The sequence below is a fragment of the Gymnodraco acuticeps genome, unplaced genomic scaffold (genome assembly GCF_902827175.1).
Source record: "Gymnodraco acuticeps unplaced genomic scaffold, fGymAcu1.1, whole genome shotgun sequence".
Classification (NCBI taxonomy): domain Eukaryota; kingdom Metazoa; phylum Chordata; class Actinopteri; order Perciformes; family Bathydraconidae; genus Gymnodraco; species Gymnodraco acuticeps.
Window position 1 is genome coordinate 1838106 of NW_022990224.1, and position 20821 is coordinate 1858926.

General features: G+C 41.1%; 1 protein-coding gene across 2 annotated transcripts in view; it reads right to left on the reverse strand.

The window, feature by feature from the left end:
• Positions 1-1967: 1967 nt before the first annotated feature.
• LOC117547902 (PDZ domain-containing RING finger protein 4-like) overlaps positions 1968-20821 on the reverse strand; it is a 130355-nt gene continuing 111501 nt past the window's right edge. For both annotated transcript variants that reach the window (XM_034218827.1, XM_034218828.1), the window contains exons 3-8: positions 19059-19161; positions 11336-11434; positions 8950-9012; positions 7066-7167; positions 6096-6224; positions 1968-5169 (exon numbers count right to left, since the gene is read on the reverse strand). In XM_034218827.1, the coding sequence (XP_034074718.1) occupies positions 3691-5169; positions 6096-6224; positions 7066-7167; positions 8950-9012; positions 11336-11434; positions 19059-19161 (1975 nt within the window). In that variant the 3' untranslated portion in view covers positions 1968-3690. The remainder of the gene's footprint in view (positions 5170-6095; positions 6225-7065; positions 7168-8949; positions 9013-11335; positions 11435-19058; positions 19162-20821) is intronic.

Here is a 20821-nt window from a genome sequence, read left to right on the forward strand (position 1 = left end):
GTTAGTCACCTCCTTTTGTCCAGACTCAATTATCTCATCTATTGGATGGTTTGTCAATAAACCTTTGTTCAGACATCCCCTATTCTCTTGGGATTGTAGCGTGGTGACTTTGTGATGAGTTGTTAGGTAATTCCATGCCCCATAATCCTCTATTAGCGGACTTGATATTGTCTTCTGCTTGATAGAGGCATATTCCTTCAGAACAGCTGGCTCAGCAGTAGCAGTCTGTCCATATCACCTGCATACACACAGAGCTACAGCTGGCATGATACGGCCAATTATAACAACACAGCAGTTATGATATCAAAGATGCCATCAATTTCTAAAGTGACATCGAGAGACGCATGATCCGAGGCAATTACCAGTTTGTTCCGAGCCTCTGAGATTAAGGAGAGGAGGCACTATGAAGTAGATTGCACCATGACATGTCGAGTAGATCTGTATGTCAATAAATATGGACCTCCCTCTGTGAATAATGGGAGAGAATTTGTAGTTTTTGCTGTTCAGGGAATCCTAAAGGTTATCAACGAGCATTCATAACCGAGGCAATGGTTCAGTGTGTGTGTTTGTGTGAGTGCAGCACTGAAGAGGAGACGAGCCACTACTATCTGTTTGACATTTCTGTCAGTGCTGGTATTTAAACTGATGGGGAGCTCTGACAAATGCCATGGCTGTCACAGGCTCCATTTTAATTACACCTGACTGGGTCTTTCAGGGGCTTAGGGATGAACTTAATTAGCTAGCGAGCACTCGGGCTCGTTCTGCCGTTGGTTGGTACAACTCACAGCACTTCTTACTCCGTGGCTTTTCAATGGCATTTAAATTATCTCTGTCCATTGACTGAAGAATGAATAAATGAGGGGATGGCGAATGGGCTCGGGGGACGGCAGGAGTCTACTTTTCAATATCAACTTGTGTTTGGTCGCTGTATAAATGGAGCCACAGATTTAACGTTCAACCTTCGAATCACACTAAATGTCCTCTGGCATTATAACACTTTATAAACTGTATGTTAATAAAGTGGAGTGTCATTTGGAAGTGCTTTCATAGTGATACACAGCCTGAACAAAGGGGTTGGATGGAGTTCTTCACAGGCCAGTCTGAGAAAATATGAAAAGGAAAAAACAAGCAGTGAAAATAAATGCTCTGCAAAAAACATAGACATAATGCCTCAGGGTAACAAAGCACTATTTCCACCCAAAAGGAAACATGTATAGTAATGTCAGGAAGACTTGGTTCTTTTTTTATAATTGACCAGTCTCGTAAAATGGAACAAGTTTTCAGTTAAATTGAAACACAGAAGTACAGAACAGTCTTCAGGCACTAGTGTATCCGTGACAATCCAATCTCAGCTTTAGCACACTGACAACTTGAGATAATACAGAGAACCAGAGTATCCCAGTGCTCTCCCCTGCATATGACAGGGCCATAGCAATGATTAAGTGGTTGATCCATTTTAATGAACACAAAGCCGTCCAAGTGGAAGATGATTTTAATTGAAATCCCCTTCTGTTTAATCACTTAACATATTCACAGCAGAGTGAAAAAAAGTCACTCTTAAGGAGATATCTGAGGTGAACATGTGTTCATCCAACAAGTAATTCATTTTTACATCACCGGACTGCTCTATACCCCAGGGCGACTTGATGTAGTTTTTGTAGTTTGTACTGTTAACTTTTGTGATATGACACAATTTAGCAACACCTCCAGTATAGAAGACTAGAAGAAGAGCACAGATTGTTGCCGTTGTTCACGTTCACACTGTTCACACCAACCACTTGTTTGTTAAACAACAAAGCAACATCATTTAATTATCAAGTTTGTGTGCTAAATCTTTGGAGAGTTCAGTGCTCATGGACCTGACAGCAGCTTCAGTGCAACGGCAGATTTGGTTCTTCCTCAAACTTCTGAATAAAAATAAATATGATCCAGTGCGATGATATACCAAAAAACAATAATTTATTATCATTTATTTTCCAAAGATCACCATTATCACACATTTTACCCGGCTACAAATGTGCCAACTAAGCATTACTTGAAATCAGACCATTGACATTGACTTAAAACAAGTACAAGGTTCAGTTTAAAATTTCAAATGTACAATATTTCAGTTAAAAATGAGGCATTTCGAATGAGGATACTGTACATGTAACTGGATAAAGTCGGTTGATAAATGGCAACGCATTCATCTAACCAGTTTAGTTTTTTGAAATGAACTTAATATGCTGTGTTCTGAGTCCTGCTCAGTGGCAATAATCCTAACACATGTTTAATGTGAACTCAAACATAAGTAACGACTACATTTTATTTTCCAGGAACTAAAAACTGAATTATACATGTATTTATAAGGCTGAGTGCACAGAGATATCCAGAGACTGTTTGTGTATGAAATCAGTTTGCAACACAAACTTACCATTTTGCTGTTAAGGCTGAGTAAAGGTGTATATTGATGATGCAAAAAACGGTACGTATAGCGATGAGCAGGTCCATCTGTAGTTGAATAGGTAGGAAATTAAATATTTGCCAAATAAAACATTTAATACAAATTATTTTTACCCAAAGTTGCCAAACATAAAAACAAAGCTGGCAATTCGTTTGAATATTTTGGACTATGTATTTGTTACCTTGCACTAAAGCCAATCTTCAGTTCAATATACATAGTGCATATTCATGGTGTCCACAAAGTATTTTTTCATTGACCCGTCAGTGTAGCACTGTTCATATGAAGAGTTTCACTTTAAAATGAGGTATTTCACTTTTAAATGCTTTCATGAAATTGCTGATAATACAAATATCAGCAGAAGTTATTTGAGTTTTTGGCTCAAGACACTTTTGCTTGTATTAAGAATTTACACTGTTGAATATTCTGAAACTTTGAGGATTCATCCGACAAAAGAGCTATGGCAATTAGCGGTGAAACACTGGATACTTTCCCTTTTAGGTCATTGGATTTATCTCAAATTCATAACATTTTAGGTATTAAACACATTCTTGCCGCAGTTATGCTCAATCTTTCATCATGAAAACGATATACAGTACTAGGATTGGAATGTAAGATATTTATGTCCTTTTAAAGCTGAAACCTGTACCTCATTTAAACTTTTATTTTGTAAAATGTACTTAGGCTATCATCATTTGCCGATATATCTGTGCTTGAGTGTTAGACTGCTAGATTTCCAATCAATGTTTAAGATCCAGTAGTCTGAAACATAATTCCTCTTAACAAAACTAAGAGAGAAACATATTTCAGCTTTAAAGGATAAGTAGATCTGTTAATGAAAGATAAAAGTAAAAAGCACGAGACCCACTGACTCACTTTGTGTTGCAATTAGCAAGTTAACATAATAGATAAAAGAAAACAATAAACTTCTCTTAATATGACATTCAACCATTTTGAGTATATGGTTACGTAACATAAATATGAAAATAGAATTGAAAAGATAAAAATGTTTATAAGTAATAAAATAATTATATAGTCGTCATTTCATAGAAAATGTTTTCCCCGCATAGTGATGTGAAAAACAATATTGAAAAAACATGAAGAAAATGCCATGACAACACTGATAAATTCTTTACAAAATGCTTTTTGGGTTACAAAGTGTGAAAAATATTCCTATTGTCCTCATAAAAACGCCACATTGAACGAGGCAAGTATATTATACCGCAAGGGGTAGAATGTGAGTGTCAGTTTTATACAGTAGTGACTGATAGGAAGGCGTTGTGCACCTTAGCCCCCCCCTCAGGGGCCTTGGTACCGTGAGTCATCAGCTCCTGGATGGTCATCCAGTTGTCCAGGATCTTCTTGTTGCGTTTCTTCAGCATCTTCTTATGGCTGAGCTCAATAATGCTGACCTCCTTGCGCCCCTCGCTGCTGCTCTGAGGGTTCTCCTTTAAACTTTCCAGCCGGCTGCGCTGCATGAACTCTCGTCTCTGCCTCTGTTCTTTTGCTCTGACCAGATGCTGCTTTCGTTCTTCTTTACTCCAGTACTTCCCCATCTTCATTTCACTCATTGCATCATCATCGGTGGTCATTCCCCCGCTGCGCTCCTCTTTAATCTTCAGGGCTCGCTCCCTCAGGATCTTGTCTCTCACAGGCCTCTTGGTGATGTAGCGTGTGCCGTCGCTGCGGATCTTGACCTTCCACTCCATCTTGTTCTCATTATTGGGCATCTGAGGCTCTTTGCAGACGCTGAGCAGGCTGAGCTGGCTCTCAGCGTATTCAACAGCTGAGTGCTGCTGGATCAGCTGCATGTAGCTCTGGTAGTGGCGCGCATGTGCGGGGATGTTGACCTGCCTCTGCTGGGAACTGTGGGATGGAGAGAAGTATGGAATCTGGGAAGCAAGTGACTTTACTTTCCCACTGCTCTCCTCCTCAGCCTGAGAAGTCTGGTTGGACTTCGAATGATTGCTGTGGTCAGGGCTGCTACTTTTCCCTGGGACTGCAGCACTGTATGCTGGGATGGGGCTCGGGCTGAGAGAAGGGCCACTGGCAAGTCCACTGCGGAGGTTCCTCTGGTTAGTGAGGCTGACCATCCTCTGTAGTGAGTGCTCCGGGGAGCGGTCCATTGCCAGAGGGGTGCTTCGTGAACTTTCCGCCGTGTTATAGGCACTGGAGCTGTCCTTGTCCGATTTTTCCAGCCTCCCGTTAATGTCAATAAGTTTACCCCTGGACGGGTCACTACGATTGAGGCTTTGGTTTTTAGTGGAGGGGGCCGAGTGTCCTGTGGAGGGAGACTGCTGGCCCTTACGAAGGTTGTGCGCCTGCATGATGTTCTGACACTCTAGTTCGATGCTGCGCAGCTCGTCGTTGAGCATCCGCAGCTCGTGCTGCACACCGCCCTGCTCCCCGATGCTGCACTCGATGGTGCTGCGCCGGCTGTAGAACAGGTCGTACTCACCGCTGTTACGGATCTGACACTTTAGCTCCAAGAGCTGCTGGAAACGATCCCCCTCCGACTCATCATCGTCCTCATCGTCTTTGTCCTCCAGCCGTGTGGAGCCGGTGCTACGGTGTGTGTCCCGATTGTCTCTCAGGCACTGGGACAAACGTTTCTGGATGTGTGCCAGGACATTATGCTCCGAGCTTTCCATTCTGTCCTTTATACTTAGTACGTTATCTTTATGATGGGAGAGTGTTGAGCAGGTGGGCTTGTCATCTTCTGCTCTCATCTGAAAGAATAAGAGAAACAAGAGCAGCCTGTAAAACATGTTTATAGATATACGGCACTTATAAAACATGCAGCACTATGATAGTCTTCTTTCTTTTAATGATCCACATAAGGATTTGTATTATCATATTTAACTTTTGCAAAGCCTGTTTTGGGTATAAGGATGTTTTCAAAAATATTTGCAAGTATGCTTCAAGTGATCAAACGTATCGTATATGTCGTAATGAACTTAGAATGGTACTATGGTATTTACCAATAGTTTCATGTTTGACTTCCTTTGTATGGAATTAGGACACAAAAACAACAACATCAACAAAAACAGCAAGATTGAAGAGTTCACGAAGAACAACCCTATTCTGTATTCTCCTGAAGGATTACATGTGCTGTTGTGTGAAACTCTGTTGTACAGCTCTGTTTCTTTAGGGATTGTTTCCTCTCTGCCTCGTCTTTGAAGTTGTATTCATATGGATTTTTGTAGTGTGCTATTCTCTCAACAAAACAGAATTTTAAAGTATGATTAACGAATGTTTGGAATTTAAATGTTTCAATGGTCCCCTTGCATAAATATTCATAATCATTATTTTATTAATATTTCAAAAAGGGCAAAGCCTGTTTTGCAAAGAAAGTCAATGAAGAGTTTGATTTCCTCTCTGCCATCCGCTGTAGTATATCTGTAGTCAATTCAATTAACAAGTTGATATGGATTGTGAATAATGACCTAATACAGTCAAAGCAATTACTGGCCCGTCTAACAATTTCAATCAAAGGAAGGTTGCATCAAATTATTTAGATTTCTTTCAGCTTTTAAGGCTTTATTCCTATTGAACGGAGCAAAAAAGCTTTCTGAAATGTCTTAAACCAAGACAGAAAAAGCTTTGTTATAGACTCGCTAATCCAGTTACAGCAAATGTTTTGCCGCTGTCTGACCTGCTCATTCTCCTGCTCCTCCTGTAAGGCAGCCAATTCCATCTCCTCCCTCTGCTGCTCCTCCAACATTTCCATCTTCAGCTGCTCCAGGAACTCACTGTGCTCATCATCCAGCCAGGCCTCCTCCAGCTAAGGGTGAATGAAAAAGGAAAACATATGGAGAGAGAGTGAGACAGGGGCGAGTGTTATTTGTCAAGGCCTAACGCTTGTGGCGAAACGGTGCCTCAAAACAAATAGTGGGGCGTTCCAAATGGATGCCCAAATAGGATTTTCTGAAGAGAAAAAAAAAACAGGCATGGTTTTGAAATAAGAAGCCACAAGCATTAATATGGTATGGTGTTTGACTGATATATAGGTCCCTATTTCATAAGCAACAAAAGGCATCCCCTCATCTTTAAAACATGTAGTGTAATCTTAAAATCAAGCCAATACAATTTAATAGACATAAGACTGCCACCTTTGACCTATTTGCTCCACACCATCCATCATCTGTTTGTCTGCTTGATGTGAACCAAATGGGATCCATATCTGAAGACTTGAGATTTACTACTGAGAGACACATTTAATTACAAAGAGTCTACTATTGCTGCTGGCTCATCTGCACTGCAGCAGAGTCCTTTCACTTATTCGCCATCGGCCTTGGGCCTGAACTCACTCCACATTAGCATGCCATTAGCTTTTATGGCTTACCGTTGGAAGTCAATTACAGTGGCGCTACATAAAAATAAAATATGATGAGGTGTCTCAGAGGTGGCTTCCACTAAGAGGGGTTCTGTCGGCGGGGAGGGTTGGCTACCCTGGACTGCTAAGGTTTACTCTGAGCAAATATACTTTAATGGAAAAGACCAACCTTCAGGGCTCTCTGGATTGCATGCTTCCTTTACTCATGTTCGGCCCACAATAAGTGTTTAAGTCAGAGGCTAAAAGTATGTCAGTGTGATGTTACCCCTTAACTTGAGTCATTTCTCACCTGCAATTCAGGTCTGGCAACCAGCAGTATGATGTTCCTACTACCGTCATTGGCGAGGGCAGCCATTGCTTCCTCTCTGTCTTGTACATCTTGGCCATTAATCTGAACATGTCGACAAATACAATATGCAAAGTCACAATAAAGTCACACAAGACAAATATTTAAGTATTTTAACACAGGCACAAACATCCAATACAGAAGCTCCTATTAATAACAAAGTACCACAATAAAAGTGGCAATGCACATAATGCCCTTTTCCCCCAGGAAAGTTGTAAACACCCTCTGATGCTCTCTAATACGGCGCAGGACACAGCAGTGATTATGAATGGGACAGTGGCCGGGGGCGGACAGAGCTGTTGTGTTCACCAAAGTATCCGGCAGCGCACATGCATCTAGCCGTACAATTAACTGGCCACTGACAGGGGGCGTCCATCTTTTTGCAGGCAGAGTAATGGCCCTGTCACTGGTGGATAATAGTGCCACAGTGCTGGTCTGCCACACACACACACACACACACACACACACACACACACACACACACACACACACACACACACACACACACACACACACACACACACCACACACACACACACACACACACACACACACACACACACACACACACACACACACACACACACACACACACACACACACACACACACACACACACACACACACACACACACACACACACACACACACACACACACACACACACACACACACACACACACACACACACACACACCCCTCCTGGCTCAAATCAGTCACACAAAGGGTAGACACCAGTATACTATTAGTATTGAACAGTGCTTAATAATCACCTGCGCAGAATAACCCCTTAACTTTAGTACTTTATCATAATGTTCTATTTTACTAAAATAAGTTGGATTCGGCAGGTCAGAATTAAAATAAGTAAGACGAGTAAATTGTATTTTGTGCATCTCTAGTTCCTTATCTTCTGTATTATTAACTATAAACAAGCAGTACATAATTCCATAGCATGGCCAACTCTTACAAACATTTAATATGAGATCATGTGAATTACACTTAACACTTAAACCATCTTTTGATCATGCATTTGGTTGAATGGGGCAGCGTTTTTTTTATTGCATTCAATAACATATGGATGTCAATCAGAATGTTACAGCAGGAGCAGCGAACTGTTCGCATAACAATTATCTAATAAACCTGGGAAGTTAGTGAAAAGTGCTGGTGAAGATACTAAGCATCTTGCAAACTAAACAGCCTTATGTTTCCCTCAGGAGTAGCAGGTGACCCAAACAGAGCACAAAATGCAGTAAACATACTTTTATTTTCATCTGGAGGCTTAATGCACAGCAGGCAAATCCTAATGTTGTTCTTAATTTATTAATAGGCAATTGTTTGCCTTAACAATAATAATATGCTTGACATTACAATTAGAGGCTATTACTTGTTTAAACAAAAACAATAATTACCGCCCTCACCCACAGAGGAAACACTATAGAGCCTCAGCCCCTAACTACTGCTGCTGCTGGTTTGTAGCACAGATCCTCATGATCTCAGGCCTGGAGATGAAGCTAGGGGCTAATAACAGTCATAGCCTCTCAGCTGTCCCACAGGAGGCAGTGAGCTGCAGCACAGCGCCATCCTGAACCAGAACTCTTAAAAACCCCTGTTGGTGCTGAGTCTGTAACTAAAACAGCCATGGGGGCTATTCTCCCCCTAACAGTCACAGCGGGGGCATGTTCCCCCTTTAATGTGCTGCCATTAAAATGAATGGGCTCTCGTGCTGGGAGACAGTGGTTGAGTCGGACAAAATAAAAGCAGCTTTTTATGTTAAATGTAATGAAAGCTGGTGTAGAGGGGGCCATGAGAGAGTGGGTCCTACTGTACCTGTAAAATGCGGTCGCCCTCTCTGATGCGTCCATCTCTGGCGGCAATGCTGTTTGGACAGATCTGTGAAGGTAAAGGGAACAAAATAATGGACTTTCAATCTTCATGCAAGAGTATCAGAGTGCCTGGCGATGTTTTAACTCATTATATAGACATCACCCAGATACTAGACATGTCTAGACTGTTGTTAGTAATGTGAGCAACACACAATAGGTGTGCTGGCGTGGGAAGACCTTGGATGTCAAATGCCTTTCCTGCAGCTGCCTGGTCAGTTTCCAAAGCCATTTTCCCCCTGAGCATCACCTTTATCATTTAAGTACTCTATAGCGCCCGCCTTAGTTGTTATATTCTGGCAGGTTTACATAGCACCAGCCTGTTACTCTGCCCCGATACATGATGCACCTGCTCCTCCTGTAACTAACGCCAGTAAACAAGGGGGCAGGACACTTTCAGCGGCCAATCAATCGGTGTCTGGGGCCATTTCTTTCACTCTCTGCAACAGGCAGGATTTCTGGAGCTGGTAAGATGCTGTGATACTCTATCTTCATGATAGTCCACTCTTACACAGAGGAAGACTCATTAAACTGGGAGGAAGGTCACTAAACAGGAATACAAGGAACGGGGGAAATTGAAGGTAATCTTTCTGTACCTAAACCCTGAGTGACCTACAAGTGGAAACTGAGTTATAGGAAAATAGAGGAATCTATTAACTGTTGAAGATATCATCGTGGGTGGTGAATTGGCTTTGGTTACATGTATGGAACACAAAAAGAAGGTCTAGAGATTGACTCTTTATGGTCGTTTTCTGACTGAGTTTAAAACAATGGCAAGGAAGACACTTTTTATCTGAAGTAAATATTACAATCTTTGAATGTTAGTGTCAATGAGTGTAGCTTGGCTATATGCTGGTGTCCTATCCAGGCAGGCCTTTTGATCTATGCATGCTGGTATTAAGTCCAGACCGTGAATGGAGTTAAACCGGTAAAGAACATGTATACACCTTAGGAAATGAAGCTTTTTTTGCACTTGTTCGTCTAAATTATTTAACCACTGAGGCACGATAAAAACAAAGGGAAATAAAAGTATCTTAGGAATCAGAATTAAAGACAATGTTGCCTTTCATCAAGTGCTTCAAAGATGGGAAATCAAGCTTGTTATAAAGTGACCTTGCATTGTACTTGACTCCATGTTGATGTGTTCTCAGTTCTTACGCAAGATCAGAGTAATACTTTCTCTAACACATCCTGTATACAGTGACATTCAGCCACCTTATCTAAATGCAGCACACACTTTACTGTAAGCCCTACTTTTTTACAGAAAGAACACCTAAGGAAGCTGCCAAGAGCCACGGACCAGTGATTTATATTCTGCTCAGCTCTCATAGCAAACACCTTGCAGGGTCCGAGTCAACTTCAAACGAATGGGGAGAAAGTTGAGCAGAATAGAGAGCTGTATTTCATATTCTACTAACAAGAGATAAATGCATGCAGGAGTAGTTTTGGTATTATGCATCTCACAGCTTTACAACTATGACGAGACCTGAGTGTTTTTTGTTGTTGTTTTTCCTCAATTTATATTTAACCGGCAGTGTCTTCATGCTGTTCAATAATGTCATGTGTGGTTGATTAAAGAGTTCAATTTTAAAATAGCTTTACTTCATAGAGAAACCTGCTTCACTCACATGAATACTAAATGAAATCATACATTGGGAGATGAATATTAAATGTCACAAATGATTTAGTCTTGGAAATTGAGCTTTTTCAGTTGTTTAGGCATTTTACTAAGGCACTGTGATCTAGCCATGATAATAAAAGAGAGTATATGTAAATGTGAGACTTCAAAGAAATGAAATAAAGATATGCATATAACTGTAGAATATGCATATACCTTTTGCCCTGAGAGTATTCTTATTTTAATTTTTCAAAAAGCTAGGCTGGTTGGCAATAGAAATCTTGCAGGAGGCAGATATATTTCTGTTACAGTATCTCCAGGAGCAAAGCAGAGTCGAGAAAGATAAAAGAGGTATGATTCAGTGTTATTTGAGAATGAAAACTTTGTATGTGAAAAGTTGGGGCTTCCTCACGGCAACCGAAGTTGGAGGATGCAGCGATTACGGTTTGAATATACATGTGGCATGTATGAGTCCAGGAAGGACAGCAAGCAGCAAAGGTAAGGGGTGTGATGCATTTTTTATAAGAAAACAAAACAAGAGACACATTGCAAAAACAGAATCCAGCACAATAATAGTTTTGTCTCAATTATCTTGTTTTAATAAGTTCAAGGAAGCCAAAACGTCTTTGAAAATATAATAAAATGAATTAGCCAGCCCTACTTTCAACACAATTCATTCATGTCTATTAACCTGAAGAGGAAGGTTTCTACTCACCTCACTGACATAGATGGCCACATCATCCTCTTCATCTGTTCTGTAGCAAAGAGTTAGCCCCAACTTCTCTTGGCTGTTGAGTCGACACAATTCCACTTCCTAAGCAGACAAGAGGGAAAATACAGAACAATGTAAAACATTTACAAAAACTGGCATAGCGCTGCTTTAAGCTAAATGCTATTGCCTCCATGCTAACAATGACGGTGGTAACATGCTGGTGTTTAGTGGCTTTAAACTTTACATTACACAGCAAACATCTTAGTTTAGTGTGTGAGCATGCTAACATTGGCTTATTTGCTAAATGAAGTACAGTTGAGTTTAAGCTGTAGGTGGTGTCATTACTTCAAGAAGATAATAATGTCCCAACCAACTTTTATAGCAACCTATTTAATAGTTGTCGAGACATCTCAGTTTGAGCAAGAGGTACACAAACAGACAGATGGACATCGCCATGCCTAGCACAAAGTCAAGTTTTCAACCTTGGAATCAGCAGTTGATAAAAAAATCTCACCACAAGATCCATTTATTACATCAGACAATTATCTTCGTGTGTCCAGTGAAATCTTCGGTCAAATTTAAATTCTTCTGAACACTTCAACGATTTCTCTTTCATAGTGGCTTGAAGCTCTAAGAATATGAATTCACAAAAATTCTATTAAGTTGTTTGAGTGAAAACTCCAAAATATCTACGAAACCAACCTTGTGGTGTTATTGTTTTGCAGACCTAAAGGACCATTTAATGAGGAAGGAGAAACTGATTTGAAACTCCAAATATATTCTGTACACTTTCAATACAATTCAAATATTTATGCAAAACAATGGCTACTTGTAGACTAAGTTCCTGCTCTGCTGCACATCAAATAACAATGTTTTTCAGGTTCCAGCACAACATCTGACTTGTTTTTTAGATGATTATTGAGTCTGCATTTCAAACTCTTGTCTGAGGGTTCTGAGTCTGAAAGTGTTTGATCATGAAAGACATTCTCAGCTCGCAGAGTTTGATCGGTGGGGGCTTTGATAAATGCCAGAGGACCTCAAGTGTTTTCCTTTCAAGCCTTAGCCAAGTTATAAATTATTAGACTATAAATAAACTATAATTATGCTAATGCTACCAGATATACATGTTTGCTGCAGCACTGAAGTATTCCTCATCTTCCCTTGGGGAGATATCAACAAACTATTGACTTACAAATCAGTGGTCGCCATATTTCCCACGAGCCTCTTGGAACAGAGCAAAGTACCCTGGCATCAACATGAATTCCTCATTTAAGTTCATTAATACAAACAAACAGAACGCGGGAATTGAAGTATGTCTAGAACTTGAGTGAGTGGCAGTTCGCATTATATACCTAAATAATGCTGCAATCCGAAAGCAAAGACAACTTTGAATCTCTCCCAATCTTTGAGACAGTTAATTCACAAACACCACGATACACACTGGGTTTACCACAACAGAGGTGCATCCAAACAGCCAAACAGTACAGGACTACGCTCCATCTCTAAATGCTGAAACATATCAAGGGCGTTGGAGGAATTCAAGTGTGAAATGGCCTCTCCTCCCAAAGTCTTCATTAGAGCAGAAACGCACCAAATCTCAGCAGCAGGAGCGAGGTGGTTGAGTGGAGAGGAGGATGTAGGCGGTGGTGAGGGCTCTAGTGGGGCTCATATGGGCCTCACAGAGAGATTCATTTCCTCTGTGACAACTGTGGGTTGGCTGGTTACATGTGTCAGATGTGGTAGGGCTTTGGGAATGGCACGAGGGGGGGGGGGGGGGGGTTGAGGCCTGACCACGGTGAGATGAGATGAGGGGAAGCTGGGGAAAAGGCCAATACAGCTGCCAGAGAGCCGCCACCTGCTGCCTCTGGCTACCCCTCCTAAGCTGTTTATGACCCCCCATTTCCTCACATACACACAAACACATCTTTAGGCTCAATTCCCATTTTTTTTACCTCTTTTACCTCTGCTAACGTCACATATTGACAGATCATTGAGCTGTTTTCGGACCAGAAAGCTGTGGCTGAACTTGGAGTTTCAGGCTCTGCACTTTCCCTCCTCACCTCATACCTCAAAGACCACACCTACAGGGTAACTTGGAGAGGGTCCGAGTCTGACCCTTGTCAAATAACTATAGGGGTCCCTCAGGGCTCTGTCCTTGGTCCCCTCCTCTTCTCTCTGTACACAAACTCACTCGGATCAGTCATTAGCCCGCATGGTTTTTCATACCACTGCTACGCTGTCAACACCCAATTAATTCTGTCTTTTCCCCGTTCAGAAACCCAGGTCGTCGCACGCATCTCTGCTTGTCTAGCAGACATCTCTCGGTGGATGTCTGCTCACCACCTCAAGCTCAACCTTGAGAAGACTGAACTGCTTTTTCTTCCTGGAAAAGATTGTCCCACTCTTGACCTAACAATCAACATCGGCCCCTCTGTTGTTTCCCCGACTCAGGCTGCAAGGAATCTGGGTGTGATCCTAGATAACAACCTGTCCTTCACTGCAAACATCGCTGCTACAACCCGCTGCTGCAGATACACGCTTTACAACATCAGGAGGATACGTCCCCTCCTGACCCAGAAAGCGACGGAACTTCTGGCCCAGGCTCTCGTCATCTCACGCCTAGACTACTGCAACTCCCTCCTGGCTGGTCTACCTGCATGTGCCATCCGACCTCTGCAGCTCATCCAGAATGCAGCGGCTCGTCTGGTCTTCAACCTTCCAACATTTTCCCACACCACGCCGCTCCTCCGCTCCCTCCACTGGTTTCCAGTAACTGCTAGAATCCACTTCAAGACACTGGTACTTCCATACCATACTGTGAATGGATCTGGCCCTTCCTACATCCAGGACATGGTTAAACCGTACACCCCGGCACGTGCACTCCGCTCTGCATCAACCAAACAGCTCGCTGCACCCTCGCTGCGAGGGGGACCCAAGTTCCCATCAGCAGAAACACGTGGGTTTGCTATCCTGGCTCCAAAATGGTGGAATTAGCTCCCATTGACATCAGGACAGCAGAAAGCCTACACACCTTCCGGCGCAAACTGAAAACTCATCTCTTTCGACTCCATTTCGAGCGATATAATTACTAACAAAGCACTTATATACTAATAAAAGACTGGCTTATCTAAAGCCAGTTGAGTAGCACTTGAAATGTTTTTGCTCTATGAAATCTGATGTACTTATATGATTCTGTTTTCTTCAAGTTTGTATCTTCCTCGTCGAATGCACTTATTGTAAGTCGCTTTGGATAAAAGCATCAGCTAAATGCAATGTAATGTAATGGGCTATGCACAACCCAAACAAAAATTCCTTATGCTAACACACATGTTCATTTTAACAAAGCACACACATTTGCACAGGCGGAGAGAAAAAGAGCTGAAGAAAAACAATGTCATCTGAGGTTTGTGCCGTTTTATCTTTCTCGACAGCCTCCACCTGACGGGGAGCTCAGATCTTTAATTGACTGTCTCAGAAGCGATGACAACTTGAAATCCCGTCTAATACATAAGGATATAGCCTGAAAGAGTGAAGAAGCTTTGGTGCTGAATACCTGAACAAAGTGAGCTGCTAAAATCAGTCAGTAGCTATATTAAGAATATTACTAATAAGCCACCTCCATTTGTTTGAGAAGATATGATTAAGGCGGCAGCATCTGATGCAACAAAGCAGTCATGGAGGTAATGACAGTTACGGAGGTGGCACACATCTTGCATGCTCACATGAGAAGTTGTGGTATATCTGTGGGAAATATTAAGATCACTAGCAATGTCCCGGAGTCATCTGTCTAAAAATAAGCCACACAAATGAATTGCTGAGACTGAGGCAAAGCAGAGGTGTGAGCAGGTACTGCATCATCCAGTATATTATATAGCTGTGTGCAACAAGCCTCAAGTTACTTCTGACTAATTGATGGTTAGATAAAGTGCAGGGGAACTACGGCTAAATGATCAGAGAAAATAGATTGCTACAATTACTGCATGTTGGATGAAACTGGGCAGCTGTATGTGTGGGAGTTGATCTATGTGCAGCAAACATATTTGACCCTTATTCTCTAAAACATGTTCTGTTTCTTTCTTGTTTTAAGATAATATTGTGTACAGAAACACCCACACACACACTTAGATGGCTCAGCAAAGAGGGGTTGTCTCAGGATCCATCAAATGTGCATTCACCAATCTCTGTCTCTCCTCTTGCCTTTTGATTTTTTTTATTTCATTTTCCACGCGAGCTCTCTGCCTCTGAGGCAGGAGATTGCAGCATGGCACAGGGACGAGGGCTGACAGTAAATTAATGACTGCCATGGCGTGATTAGGGCAAGATTGCCGCCCACCATCAAAGCACAGTGGATGCTGTCATAATAATCGTGGCTTTGATTACCAGTAATTGAAAAAGCAGTCACAAATGCATGGATGGCCACCACTGGCAGGAAGAGAGGGAAGAAAATCTCTGAGCTTGGAGTACTTTTTCACAACCTACCGAAACTAATCAAAGGAATGGTTACTAACATGGTGTTTTGAATGAATAGACATCAAGGGATCCGAGAAAAATGTATGTTTCTGTGTGAAATTCTAGCTTTAAGGCATTTCCTGTGTGTTTCGATAATCTAAACGTTGCCAACCATCGGAGAAGATGGAGACATTTTAGGTATCTGTGCGGAGTCTGGGGTTTATTCAGCTTCAGGGGTGGCAGAGAAATTCTCTCATTTTCCTAACAAATGAACAACATGTTCACTTAAAACGGCTGCCATATCTTATCTTTTAAAGCAGAAGTTATTTTAGAAACATTTTGAAATGGCAGATGTTACGGAGAGAGATGCAGTGAAGAATGTTATATGGTGGAATTTAATAATAAGTCCCAATTGAGTACACAGAACAGAATTAAAGATGGCCAAAAAATGTAAGTATTTTAGGAAAATCTGACAATAAATGTACAATTTAGTCACTGTAAAACAAGTCAGTAATTAGTATTCTCTACCCACTACCACTGAACATAATTTGAATAAGTCTTAGTTTCAGTGTATGAGACAGTAAGAGCCTTGAATTTAGACTGTGTTACTTTCACAAGTAGTCTTTTAAGGACATACCCTCTTGTATAAACATAATTATTCATGTATGCTATATGTACACAGTATCCTGCTGTCGAGCTGCACTAACCTGGTGTCTTTAATCTTTATATTTTTACAGTTGCATTTAAACCATTTTGGAAACCATCAGTTACCTAGTCAGTTTGGGACAGTGTTACAACCTGCAAACAGTGGAGTGTCTGGTTCTTTAAATGCTATATCCTCCACTGTTCAGTTGCTAACTCTGAGCTATCCAATTAGCTGAATTCAGATAGAGACTATAGCAGTCTTTGGTGTATCCTGTGACTGCCTATTTATTAAGTACAGGAACATTTCAATACTGTTTTCTCATTTAATATAAGGCATACAGAATGTACAATCCCATCACATCTGCCATCTCTCCACCTCATCAACCACTGTACTCAGGACTCTCACATGTGGATTACCCTAACAGTAACATCAATGTGCTGGTGTATTAGAAAGGTGAATTAGATTTAGATGGTTTCTCTGTGATGTGATAGCAAACTGCTCTCCCCCACTGTATTTTCATGTATCAAAAAGTAATTTAAAGAAATGTCTTTCCTTCATTCTCTTTCCTCTCCTTCAGCGGGGGGTTTAGGGATCAGGTTGACTCTAAAAGTGGCTTTTCAGCTTTTCCCTACACCCCATCACAGCGTTTTCAGTTGACATACAGTAAGTGGGGTCGCATTAGCTTGATATCGAACTCTTCGAGCATGAAATAAAAAACGATGCAGGCCACGAAGCGTACGCAGAATACTAGGATTTGTTAATAGCAATGAGGCATAAAGAGAGGCTTTAATATATTATATTTGTACCGATTTGACACTGGGATCCAAGCGGGTGCACAAATGTCTTTAGGTTGTGAAAAAAACAGCTCACGCTCAGTGGGGGGTGGCATTCAGAAGAAAATTCAAATGAAGCAAATATGGGGAGGGAGGGGCGAGCAATCATCATACATCAGACCAGTAGCTTGCAATATGCTCACACCTCAATGACTCGGAAATAAAGAATATTGGACCAAAGCAGAGAGGGGAGACAGAGTCTGTTTATCTCTTCACAGTCGAATCAGTGCATCAGTATGTATCTATCTCTATGTGTCAGAGATCAACAGCCTTAGAAACATCACCTACCCAACTGATCCTGTTATTTACACCCCAATAATTCTGCAGAAGCAAAGAAATGTGTTTCCATCTCCTTTTTTTTCTGACTAGCACTTGCAACAGACTTTAATTGGGTTTAATCAGGCTCAAAGTCAACCAAGTTATTAACTTTCATTTCCTGAGATGTGAAAACAGGTCACACCAAAACTGTTTGGAGGGTTTTAAACGTTCTCTTTTTGCCTTGTAGATAAATGTCATCATTGCCAATGGCAGCAAGGGATTTTTCAAGCTGTCTGCAAAGTGGCTCATCATCTGTCTCTACTGTCCCCCTGGGATCTGCCTGTAGAGACAATTAGTGTTTGGGACCCTCCACTAATTGCTAAGCATCATTACATATGAAGTGCTAAGAGAGTTTGTGTCCGTGTGTTGGAGAGGTCAGATGTGTGTTTGCGGTTGTACATGGGGGGCATCTCTGCTACACTCTCAGCACTTTAGCACATACTTAACTTGTTGTCAGCAGTAAAGCCCTACTGATACAGGACTTTTGAGGCCAATATCCATATCGACAACAATATTTGGGCCAATACTAGTTTTTCAACCATAACATCAAGATATATTATTGATAAGGAGCCATTAAAGCCCCTTAATAGTCCATTCACACAGTGGTTGTCCATATGTTGCCTGATTAGACCTCTTCTCTGGACTGTAGATGTGTACAAACTGCGCCAGTGTCTCATGTTTTCCTGCACCTGTTAGGACAGAAAACCTAACATTGTTACCGTACATTAAAGTTTTGTAGAGTTTGGGGATATGTTATTCCAGGCCTACATTAAAGGAGTTAAAGGCTGACTTTTCTGACTGATAACATACAGTGTATCTCACATCTGTGTGAAAGGATCTATGCTCTGAAATGCCTCGCATACAACCAAATGCACCATAAAACGTCACACATGTGCAACAACAACAAAATGTCACTTTTGCAAGACAGGCCTTTGGGAAAATATATTTTACAGTGCAATGCAAAGGTTCATATCTTTAATAATGCGGAGGTCAGATGAGAATTCCTCATATGTTGAGGGTAAAGGGTTTCACAGAAGAGCAGTACCTCAAACACTTCAGGATGTCGAAGGCTACATGCCAAAACTTCCAAAGCACGGTCACAGCAGTGAACTACTTTCACCTGACTAGAGGTCTAATTCATTATTGAAAAATAATTTCAGAGGGTCCTTCAAATATTAAAGTAAGAGGTAAAAAGAAGACTGATACCACTTTATAGGTGTGTTAAGTATAAGGCTGGAGCCAGGAGACAATGAGCTAAAAGACTTTAGACCGTTTACCTGGATCTGTCTAATTTGAAAAGTAAAAACAATCAGTAATCGACACAGGAAATGTCGTTAAAGAACTTAATTGAAACAGGTGTTTTTCTGAAAAACCTTAATGTGCCAATACATCAGCGTGAGTTACATTTAGCCAATAATATTACCAATGCCAATGAATTTGTAAGGTTTAAGAAAGCAGTGATGTCGAGTACGTTTCCTACCTCATACTCAAACTCCTCCGTCCTCTCTCCATCAGCTGGAACAGGGGAGAGGTAATCCGTCCCTTCATAGTAATCCTTGTCCATTGTATGAAGAGAATGACAGCTGTCGGGGGAGAAAGAGAGGAAGAGACAGACAGGGAGGCAGAGAGAGATGTTGAGCTTCTTTCTAATGCGTTCAATTCCTTTAAGTGACAAGATCTCCTCGCCTTTGTCTTTCAGGAATCTGAAGTATAAAGGATTTGTCAAGGGCTTTCATTGCCGCTGGAGTGCGTGTGTGATAAAAATCCAGCCCCTTGTTAATAACAGCATATCCACATCATTTGCTTCCTATTATTGACGGACCAACCCCCCCACACTGTACAGTGTAATTCTATTATTCCTCCCTCAGTCACTGAACAAAACAGCATTGTGAGGGCTTGGATAAGATGAGCAGCGTCAGTGCCACACAACTCAAAAAAAAGAAGATTTTGAGTGATGTGTTCAGGGGCTGTCTTGACTCTAAGAATACCCAGAACTGTAAAACTGTCTCAAAACAATCTTCTAGTGCCAAAACCAGACTGAAAAATGACAGAATGCTTTATACTTAAGTGCCTCAATATTACACACATAACAACATTTGGCAGTAGGTGCAAAGAATACAATTACACATTTACAATCTAGCCTCAAACATGAGAGTGACAAACATTTGTTACATCTATAACATCTGCTTTATATTGGATTGTGCACCTGATCTCAGATGAAAAAGAAGAAAATGTGAGTTTTATGGGACACATTGATTACATTTGGGCTTGGCCGGGGGCTGCAAGTAGCCCGCAAGCACACGCTGCACTGTGTTGTCTAGTTTTTTTATTAGCCCATTTGCTTTAATCACCTTGTAAACCTTCCATGAGTCAAAATGGATACGCCAAGCAGATACAATTATGGCAAGAAGGCTCCGTGGGGGATTGTAAGGTTATTATTGTGTGAGATATGTACATGTGGTGATGATTTTGATCAGTTCTTGTAAAGTACTTTACACCTAGCACGTAACACTGACAATAACACTTTACTTTTTTATGATGTTTTTAGGAAAGCAATGACTCTCTAATCATGTCTCCACTGACAAATGGCAACATATTTTGGAGTTTATGATTCTGAATTTATGATCTACTATAACAAAAACATGTTTCACAGAGACCACCCTGACTTCCCAGATCTGTGCTGTGAGGCTCCTACGTTGCCATCGTCTCACTCCCAAGAGGCAGGAGCCAGATATTTCTTCATGCTAAACTTTTCTCTTGCTCACAGTTTACTCCTCCTTTGAGATGAACAGAGTATAAACTAAAATGCCACGAGAAGAAATAATGAACCACATTGCTGTGTTGTTTTCCAGCAAAACCTCTTGTTGATACTTTAAACTCCAAAGATGTTTTTTTGTGCATATTTTTATGCCTTCCTCCCACATTACCAATAAAAAAAAACATGTTTTTGAGGTATTGTACTTCCCAGCATCCAGTTGAGATCTGATTAGACTTCTAACTGTCAGACTTCTAGTATGTCCTTTCATTTCTTCTCAAATTAAAGACACTTAAGCCTAACAAACACATTGAATCCTACTGCTGAGTTATTTCTTTGTGTATCGATTCAACAGTCAAACTGAATAAAGTCAACTGAAGCTGTCATACAAGACTACATGGACTTCCTTTTATTTATTCTCAACCTTTTCATACTTGCTGCTTGTTGATAGATTTTAATTAATGTTGTATTCTTTACAAAACCTGGAA